Genomic DNA, 10907 nt, shown 5'->3' on the forward strand with positions numbered 1-10907 from the left:
TACATTTTCTTCCTTTGTCTTTGCTACAGGGTGTTCACAATTTCACTTTACCCTCCTGGGCCACAGAGGACACCATGACTAAGTTGAAAGAAATATCAGAATTGTCCCTCCTGTCCCTCTATGGAATTCACAAGCAGAAAGAGAAATCTAGACTGCAGGGGGGTAAGTATTTTAAAAATGAGAGAAGCATTGTGGTTAAGTGATCTGGGTCTGAGTCCTGGTCCCACCGTTAATAAGTTATGTGACCTTGAATTAGACACGTAATCACCCCTGTACCAGTTTCCATTCGGCAAATTGGGGATAATAATAATACCCACTTCTTTCGTAGGAAGGATTAAAATGAATGTATGTATTCCAAAGGCTTACCACAAAAAGTACCTGATACATAATACACTATCAAACATTATGTGTTGTTATGATCATTAATATTACCCACTCTGGGCCTTAGTTTTCCCATCTGGAAAACAGAAGCTTTGGGCTAAGGCTAAATGATACTTTTCATCCTTTCCAGATCAAAGAATCATGGATTTTATATCTGAGCCACATGAAAATCAATTGTGTCTGGTGGCCTATAGGGTGAATTTTTCAAGTGGGAGGTATAGCAAAAGTGGCCTGTTTTCCTAAAACCCTTGGCAGTAGCCACTGTTAAAGCTAATACAGTTTAATTTGCAGACTAATTATGCCCTGTAGATTAATACCTATTGCAATTGACAAGCTTATGACAGATTAACTTTTTCCATTGGTGTTGAAAGATGTTTTCTTCTCAGTGATGCCTCTTCTCAGCTGGATTTGGCCCTTTGTAGGACAGGACATCTAATCATAATGAAGGAACCTAGCCCTTGTAATCAGGATAGATGGGTAGAAGAAAGAAGCCACGATCAGGCAGGATGGGGATAAATGCTGAGGCTCTGAGGGCAGCTGAGTGGCAGGCCGAGACCCCTGAGGATATGACAGGTTCAGATGTTGTTAATGTAGACATTAAAACTAAAGATGGAGAGAAAGAAGAAGTCTATTATGCCAGGCTGTCATAACAATGAAGAAATTTTAAGTCACAGGAGATGTTCTGAGTCATATACTCTGGAGACTTTGAAGAAAACAGTACAATCACATCAGGACTCCAACAATTGTAAGACGCTATTCACCATGAGGTTGGGCAAGTTCAGCAGACCCCCAGGAGAATACAGAGACAAAGCATCCTGGGGGTTGGACCAGACTGGGAGGATGTTCACTCAGGGCTGCAGAGCTAGAGAAAGAATTCAAGTCACCAACCAGGAGAGGAGTCAATTATAGCTACAAAAGCTCATATAAAGAGTGAAGTAAGCTGTAACAAGAACAGCTAATGAGGTATGAAGTCAGGATGGTGGGGAGTAATTTCATATGAGGTGAACAAAGTACCTTGGGACAAATAATTTAGGGCAGTGGTCATGAATGATGTGATAGTGTTGCAGACCTGCTGTTACAGAGCCCTGGCTGTGCAGTACAGAGAGAGACTTGATGAGAATGTACAAGTCCTCACTCCGTGCTGAGGGCATGAACCACAAGACCCAGACCCTGGGGATGGGAGAGCATCCAGAGGTGAGTCATAGATGGAATCTGGTGTCTTAGGAAAAATTAGCAGGCCGGACACAGACTGTGTGTAGGAACAGAGCCCAAGATGCAACTCAATCCTATGTACCAAACAACAAAGGATGCAGAGGGTGAAAGTTGGGCATCGTTGGCCACATAAGCACCAGATCTCATTCCTGAACCAGCAGGGACCAGCAGTATGGTGGCCAAATGCATCAGACGGTAGAGACAAGACTCTTCATTTCCCCAACATCGTCATGATGGGCTCGGGAATTCATCCCCTCACTATTAAAGATGCAGTCCATGGACCAGCAACGTCAGCATCGCCAAGCCCCTAGAAAGAAATGCAGTATCCCAGGCCCCACCCCAGACTAGCTGAATCTGAATCTGCATTTTAATGAAATCCCTAGATACCTCATATGTACAATAAAGTTTCAGAAGCACTTCTCTAGATGTAGGAGATGGTGAAGAAAAGGGCAGGGAAAGCCAGGTAGGGGTTGACTAGAATCTGTTAATAAATGCAGGGGTCTGTATCTGAATATAAGATGGAGGTTTTCCCAGCAGCTTGCTTCATATTTCCTTTACTTTTTTCCTTTGGCTACTAGACATTGCATTTTGAGGAAGTCACTTCCCCTCTCTGGGTCTCAGTTTCCCCATCTGATGAGTGCAATAAACTATATTTGTCTATCAGAGTCCTTCCCTAAGGTGGTCTATGGGTCTTGGACTCTATAAGGACTGGCACTCATATGCACACACCTGTCCTATTTTCTAGGGGAAGCCCAGTGCTATTGATAAACCAGGAAATTGTTTCCGTAGTGATTCCTGCCAAGACACAAGCTCAGCATATTGTTCAGATCTGGCAAGGCAAGAGAGATTTGTCAACTACACGCTTATTATGAAGCACCTGAACCCAACTCTGCAGAGAAAGCATGTACAGTCTGGGAGACAGAGTCACAAGGGAACATCAGGACTTTGACTGGCATCTTCTTTTTTTTTTTTTTTCGGTGCGCAGGCCTCTCACTGTTGTGGCCTCTCCCGTTGCGGAGCACAGGCTCCGGAAGCTCAGGCTCAGCGGCCATTGCTCACGGGCCCAGCCGCTACGAGGCATGTGAGATCTTCCCGGACCAGGGCACGAACCCGTGTCCCCTGCATCGGCAGGTGGACTCTCAACCACTGCGCCACCAGGGAAGCCCTGGCATCTTCTTACCTTTGCCAAAACCTCTGTTCCATCACTTGGTTTCAAGGGTGACACTGTTCAGTAATATCCTCCTCCCATTGCCTTCCCCCACAACACACCCCCATACACACAAGAAAATCTCTAGGCTAATTTAGGAATATATGGCTGGTCCTGTTTGTGTTAATGGAAACTGCTTCTTGCTGTAGATCAGATGTCAGCAGGCTACAGCCTGTAGGCCAAATCCAGCCTGCTGCCTATTTTTTGTAAATAAAATGTTATTGAAGCTCAGCCACACTCATGCATTTAGGTAGTATCTTTGGCTGCTCTTGTGCTTCCACTTGAGAATGAATGGTTGTGACAGACACCTGGCCCACGGAGCCTAAAGCATGTACTACTGGCCCTTTATAGAACAAGTTTGCCAACTCCTGATATAGCCCAATAGTGAGAGAAGTGAAGTTTATATCTTCAGATCAATAGTATTTTGTCTAGTGTATACAGATTTAATAAATGATGCACCAGGGAACTTAGAAGCTAGCTACAGTGAGGCCTAATATTTAAGACCAAGGTTTTGAAGCTGAACATGCTGGGTGCAGTGAAACTCAGCCCCTCTACTTACAAGTTGTATGATCTTGGACAAGTTGCTGAACCTCTCTGAGCCTCAGTTTCCCCTCCTATAAAACATGATTATTGGCATGCCAGAGCCTGTGGATGATTATGATAGTTACCCCTATTTTCTCCTGGGACAAGTTGCACAAGCACTCCAGAACCAAGAGCTGATCTATTCCGTCATCAACACTGAAAGCTGCTGTAAAGGCACCTGCTGACAAGGGATAAGCTGCTGATTGAAGGTGGCTGTCATGACTCCCAGAAACTTGGCCACAGAGTTTAGTTCCATCATGGTCGGAAGATCAAGCCTAAGCTCTGAAGGGCTCCCAGAGGGCAACCTTCCATGAAGCAGAAAGGTGCAGACCTGTGGGAAGTGCAGCCTCTAGCTCCCTCTATTCCTAGTCAAGGAAACCCCAGCATCCACGGAAAGAGCAGATCACCTCCCTCTTTTATTGTGCTTATTGGTACACAGACTAATAGACAGTCTCTTCTCACTGTTTTATGAGCTTTTTGAGGACAGGGGCCATGTCTGATTCACCCATCGTAGCTGCTCAGTGCATGTTTTGCTTAGTGGACCACAGAGTCTGGGATCATAATCTGTTAACATCAATGCCCTGCTCATTACAAAAGAAAACTGGTCATCCTTAAGTGAGGACACCACATGCACCGTAGAGAGATGACCAACAGAGACACAAGGAGTCCTCGGTGGAAGATGTGGAAGCCCCTGAGGCAGCACGTACTCAGGACAGCACCTGCACCATGAGGTACCCTCAGCCTCAGTGTCTGCTGATGGGATGGAGACTCTGTGCTGATTCTGTGTGCCTTTTACCACCTCAGGAGCAACAAATGCAAAGGGCAAAAGCTTTCCTCTACTGATGACAGATGGAGCCCTCAGATGAAAACTAAAAGTGCTGGCTGCCCCCCTAGTAGTGACACCCAGAGTAACCTGGAGCAATGTCCACAGAAGACAGTCTGCACCCTTGCAGACATCCAGAGAGCTGCTTTCTCCCCTGGCCTCTCACAGGTGTGGCTGCCAGAGTGATGAAGACAGAGAGGTGCATGCCACCCTGTCATTTCAGACCTTCCCTGGACAAGAGAAATGGCTAACAACTATCTGTAAAAAGCTGTCTGAAATTCCAAGTTCATCAACCTCCTAACTTGAGTTTTAACAAAATCTGGTATACTAGAGTCCTAACATGCCAATCCAGCTCTCCTTCTCCAGCTGAGCGAGTCTCACTTAATGGCTCTGAGCCTCAGCTTCCTCACTTATGAATGGGGATAGAAGTCAGGATTCAGTGAAATAATGTATACAAATCACACTATTAGCACACAGCAGATGCTCCGCAAAAATGAGTTCTTGCCCTCTCTTCTTAAGTCTTAAGAATCCTGGCAGACAGAATCTCTGTATGACTGAGCAAAAATCTTATGAACTAAAATATAAGCCAATATTTGGTTCAGCTCAATTGTTGATCTATCTTCTTTAAGGTGTCCTGGTCAAAGAAATCCTCTATCACATGAAGAGTGCAACTCAGCCATTGAACCACAGAAAACTCATTATGTATTCTGCAGTAAGTATTTTGTTCCCATTCAGCATCTGTTTATTCAAGCGTGTGAGCTCTTTCAGGAGGAGTCTTCATCTTCTTCGTCATCATTTCCCTGTTCAAATTCTTTAAAATTAAATACATAATTCTGGCTCTCAAGGAATTTACAGTTCAATACTGACAAGAAGAAAAGTAAGCACATAAATACCATGCAAAGCAGAATCGCAGTGTCATACAGGCCAGTGCTTTGGTGCCTCAGAGAAGGGAAACATCACTTCTGTTCCAAACTAAAACCAGAACAGGAACAGGAGAGGGAAAATGATAGGAGAACTACAAGGAAAGCTGAGTGTACAAGACTTGGTGATGAGTTGGAATGTGGGCAGAGGGCAATGATCTGGAAGGTAAGCCACAGATGAAGGTAATGTTTCAAGTCTCAATGACTGGAAGGAGAGTGGAACCATTAATAGAGGTGGTCATGGGTCAGGTGAATGTACCATTAGGCAGTTGGGTTTGAAATGCCAGCTGCATCCAAGAGGAAACTTCAGATAGTAAAGGGGATATAAGAAGGAAAGGGAAGGAAAGCTACAACTTGAAGTCAGAGCTACAGCTGGGTGCAGAAAGGAAAGAGAGAGAAATCTTGGAGAAAGCATCCATCTCGGAGCAGGAGCCAGGGAAAGAGACATTGTCAGGGGAGAATTCTAGAGATGTACTATGCAATGAAATGCATGTCCCTTGAGTCTAGGATGAGCAGGGAAACAGGACATGGAGGGCTAAGTTGGTCTCCCATCCACTTCTGCGGGACAGAGGATTTCTCAGATGTGGTCTGGCTGGAGAAAGCCATGGTTTCATTCTGCAAGAAGATGGAAGAGGTTATTAAAGATACAGGGAGTTTATCATCTGAGGTTCTAAATGGTATAGACTAGAGAACGAGCTCATGGAGGGAACAGAATGCAGTGCTTCTTTGATAAAAGTAGGCCTGAAATTAATTGATTCTTTCAGGTTTTCCAGTTTCTAATCTGGTTTCCAGTTCTAACTTGTGTGACTTTTGGCAAGTCATAAATCTGTCACTCCTTTTTTTTCTTTTTCTCTAGTAAATCAGTTCTAACCCTTTGAGTATGTATATGCTGCCATAGAGTTTAGGCAACCAAATGTTATGCCCATTTTTTAGATATGAAAATTGAGGATTTCTTAAGATTAAATAACTAATAGGTGGCAAAACTGGGGCTGAAAACCAGTCTCCTATGCCTTCCAGCTATTCTGAGATAAACCTTTAACAATTCTTTTTAAGCTACGCACTCTACTTCCTTACATTTTATTCTGTCTAAACATTTGTAACTTCATATATTCTTCCCCAGCTTTAAAATCACAGATGATGCTAATCTGTAAAAAAATATAGAATCTAGCATTAATGTATGCCAAATTATTTTAAAATTTAATGAAAATCAATGAAACAGGCTAAAACAGAGAGATGTTCTACTGGGGAAGGCATAGGACAAAATCAGAAGACTTGGCTCAGATTTTACTTTCTTTCACTTTGGAGATATATGACATAAAGCAAGTTACTAAATTTCTTTTTTTTTTTTTTCTTTTTTTGTTTTTGGACACACCACAAGGCTTGTGGGATCTTAGTTCCCCTACCAGGGATTGAACCCGGGACCTCAGCAGTGAAAGTCCACAGTCCTAACCACTGGACAGCCAGGGAATTCCACCCAAGTAACTTAATTCCTTTGGGTTTCAGTTTCTTCATCTTTTGAAAGGAAATAATTATATGTATGTAAATCTCACTGCCTAGCACCCAAAAATTTGTCCTTTCCCTCTCTACTTCTTAAGTCATTGGAGGTATGGGAAATTTAATTGAATCAGAAACCATCATAGTGCTCTACAAATGCTTGATACACATCTGTTGACTGTAAATTTGAACCAGAGATAAAGATCAAAAATGTTTGTTTCAAATCTCTGTAGCATGACACTACTGTGAGTGCCCTGCAGATGGCGCTAGATGTCTACAACGGAATCCTTCCTCCCCATGCGTCCTGCCACTTGATGGAATTGTACTTTGAGAAGGGGTAAGTGTCTAAGAGGTGTTTTTCAAAATTAATATCACTGGACCCCAGGTTTTGTTATCATTATTGTTGTTATTGACTTAAGAGTTGTTTTGTCTATCTGGTTGGTTTTATATTCAGAGGGAAGAATGGTGGTGAGTAACACTATCTTTGCTTAGTCATGACTTCCTTTTTCTTTGTTTTCATGACGACTTTTATTGGGAAATAATGTACAGACACAGTAGACGAAAAATTTGAAAGAACCACCCTAAGTGACAGAAATTACATTTTTTAAAAAAGATTAAGCTATTCTAAGAAGGATGAGGACATTACACTGTTCTCTTGGAAAACACAGGCTGGTAGAAGATGCCAAGAGAAAAATTAAGTTTGTTGATGGTTATAAATAATGTTCTTTCAATTAAAGATGTCAATCGCCAACTTCTGGCAATTCATATCCATCAGGTAGGATTCTTAAAGTACAACCTCTGCTCAGTGTTCACCACTTTGCAATCTGGTGTGACCCTCCCCAGCTGACCAAGGCTTGGCTCAAGCCCACTAGAAAGGCCAAGTTTAGAGAGACCAAGTGTCCTAGTTTACCTGGAACTGGAGAGGTTCCCAGAACATGTAAGTTTCATTGTTAAAACCAGGAAAGCCCTGGGAAAACCAGTAAGAGTTGGTCACTATAGCCAAGGTCATACCAAAAATTTGTATCTGCTGTGACACTGGCATTCTCATTGGGAGGAAGATACCTCTTGAATATTATTGATGGAATAAGAAGAAGGCAGGGGCTAAGTTAGGGCAAGGACCCCAAATTTTTGTTTCAGGGTTAGCCGGGGAGGTGCATTTTGCTCTCCCCTTACAACATTCACAATAGCCGCAGTCAGGACGATCTTGACTGCAATTACACAGGGCCCTGTGCTCAGAAGAGCCCGTGCTTGGTTTAATGACCCAGTGTTGCCATTCTGAAATTCTTAATAATTTTTAAACAAGGCACCCTGCATTTCTTTTTGCAAATTGTAGTCCTGGCTATAGGTTTCTGGCCACCTGAAGTTGTAGAGTAGGAAAATAACAACACAGAGGCCTATTCTCTACCAACATCTTCACTGCTTACAAAGAAAGTGAGTTCTGCACAGTTAGGGAAAGGTAAGTTCATCCTTTGTTGAACCTCTAACTAGGTGCCAAGCACAATGAAATAGAACTGAAATGTGGTCTTAGCAAGTTTTGCTCTCAAATATCTAGAGTCAGATGGAGAGACAATACCCATAACATGGAGAAAATCCAAACAGAGCTGAAAATGGGAGTGAGAAGACTGTGGACAACAAGTGCTCTGTCAATACTGGCTTCAGGCACAGAGTTAATAAATCTAGTGAAAATTCCAGGATCAGCTCTAGGAGTAAGCTCTGTCTCTTCGGGATAAGACAAAAGAAACTACCCACTTTCCTCGAGCCTCCCTCCTCTCTGATTTCTGTACCCGTTAGTCCTGAGCCTGCTTTTATTTAGGTCACTGCAGCATTTTGTCTCACTGAATCGCTTTCTCACCACCTTGAATAAATCCATATTATGAATCAAGTGTGGGGTATTTTTCAACTAAGAGACACTGAACAACAGAAAAAAAAGTAACCAACTGTCACTCACAGGCAGAAGTCAAGTTTGTTGTTATATTAAGATTTTTTTAACACTCCAGAGGAGTATCAAAAGTTAAACTTGCTTGCTTATAGATTAAGAACAAGGAGAATCCAAGTTAACAAATATAGGCATATGTATATACCAGCAAATTAGGGGATTCTCCGTGTAAGGTGATCCCACTTTATTCCTATGAGAAAATAAAGAGAGAAAAAGAGAATTTTTAGATTTTTATCCACCTTAAACATATAAACTTTTAAGGTTGTAGATAAGATAGCTAAATGTATTCTAAAACTATTCAATTTTTGGTTAGGTACATAAACTTAAAATCATATACTATATAAAATAATTCACTAAGTTAAATAGTGCTTCTTCTCACTTTCATATTTTATGAAACACTTTTATTCAAACTCTTTGTATGCACCTTTACTTGTGTCTTTACCACTGGAGCCAATTTTGAGTCCCCTAAAAATGTTTTCCAAATATATTAATTAATAAGGGTAATTTTGGCTGCTGTACAGATGAACCTCAAATCTCAGAAGCTTAACTCAATGGAGATTTCTTTCTCATTCATCTAACAGTCCAATGCAGATGTTCCTGGCCAATAGGAAGTGACTCATCCATGGTGTGATTCACACATGGTGATTTGGGGACCCAGGATTCCATCTTTTGGACCTACAATCTTCAAGAGTGCTGTGCTCACCTGCAGAGAGCTTGTAGGAAAGAATGAGAGGGTCGAGAAGACAATCTGCTTAGCAAGCACCTCAGCCCCGAAGGGGCATATGTCACTTCTACTTACATTCTACTATACTAGCTAAAATTAGTCACTTGGTGCCTCCTGAGTGCAAGGGAGTCTGGGAAGTGTGCTCACTTCTCAGCTGTAACTTTATTCTATGTAAAGAGAATCATGAATTTTGATGGACTATTAGTCATCTTTGCCATATTAACATGAGATAAAAGATACTGTCACTGAAAAAGTTATTCCAAGATATAAGTGCTCATTCATATAATATTAGGGAAGTTTTTAGAAACATATAAATGAATATTTGTGGTTACTACTGTTTATATGGTTTCTTAAAGTGATTTATTTGAAAGGCTTGTTTATAACAACATCCAAAAGTTGCAGTTGTGAGGTTACTATACTTGAATTTCTCTCCTGTCTCTTTGGCAAATGACTTCCATAGGCAGCTTGTACTAGCTTTACAAGGTTGGTTTGGGCCAATGGTCCTTCCCTAAACAGTGTATTGTTTTTTTTAATAAAGTGGTAAGAGAGCCCTCCTCAACATGAGCAAATGTAAGGACTTGAATACACGCCCACCCCCTCTTTCTGAGGTATCATTTTTATAAGTCTTGCTGTATGTTCAAGCACATATGTTATATATTATTCAGTTCCATGTTTCTGGCCTGGTTAAGGAGAGCGAAGATACATTCATTCAGGGGGAAGACTGAAAGAAATATTGAGAGAGGAAAAAGAAAAGGAAAGAGCAAATGTGAAGCATGAAAGAGAGAGAATAGGAGAAAGAAAACCCAACATCCCACCTATGCCCCACTTCTTACTTGAAGGTTCACCAAATCACCCCCAGCTCCCCCAACCATTGCCCCTCAGCTCCTTCTCTGACTAAGCATCCCAGTTCCTGCCTTGCATGCCCCTGGTCATCTAACAAACCAGCCCTCCCATTTCCACCCTCCCAATCTGGCCCACCTGCCCCAGTCCCCCTCTTCCCACAGCTAAATTGGCTAATATCTACTCATTCCCATAAATTCTTCCACTAGTCCTTCAGCTGACATGGTACAGGCTAAGTAGAAAGAAATTCAATGGCAGTTCAACAACACAGAACTAACAGAGGTCTTTCCTCCTGTTCCTCTACCTTCCTCCACCAGGGAGTACTTCATAGAGATGTACTATAGGAATGAGACGCAGCATGAACCACATCCCCTCATGCTGCCTGGTTGCACCATCAGCTGCCCTCTGACAAAGTTTGCTGAGCTGGTTGCCCCTGTGATCCCCCAAGACTGGTCCACAGAATGTGCCATGATCAACCATGAAGGTACTGAGGACGCTATGGATTAGGGTGCACACGGAGCTATGCAGAGAGGACAGAACACCCTTTCTCCAGACGGATGGTTCTTTGAGAATATAAACTGGCTTCAACCCCATCTTTGGAAGAAATAGGTTTTGGGCAATAATTGTATGTTTCAGAGGCCTAAACTTCAGGCAACTCCTACCTCTTCACCTGGCCCTGCCCCTACTTGCCATAAACCTTGTCAACCTACATAAACCCAGGAGGCAGTAATGAAGCAGAAAATATTTACTTGGGATCAAAGAATTGCAATTTGGGGAACACGTATCAA

At 42.3% G+C, this 10907-nt stretch overlaps 1 protein-coding gene across 1 annotated transcript in view; it reads left to right on the plus strand.

Annotated features, from left to right (window-relative positions):
• ACP3 (acid phosphatase 3) overlaps positions 1-10626 on the plus strand; it is a gene marked incomplete at both ends in the record, with an annotated part of 40901 nt that extends 30275 nt beyond the window's left edge. Inside the window, 4 exons of the mRNA XM_079704374.1 lie at positions 30-162; positions 4835-4917; positions 6853-6956; positions 10437-10626. Of these exons, the coding sequence (XP_079560500.1) occupies positions 30-162; positions 4835-4917; positions 6853-6956; positions 10437-10626 (510 nt within the window). The remainder of the gene's footprint in view (positions 1-29; positions 163-4834; positions 4918-6852; positions 6957-10436) is intronic.
• Between the last annotated feature and the right edge of the window lie 281 nt (positions 10627-10907).

This window comes from Hyperoodon ampullatus (genome assembly GCF_949752795.1).
Source record: "Hyperoodon ampullatus genome assembly, chromosome: 5".
Lineage (NCBI taxonomy): Eukaryota > Metazoa > Chordata > Mammalia > Artiodactyla > Ziphiidae > Hyperoodon > Hyperoodon ampullatus.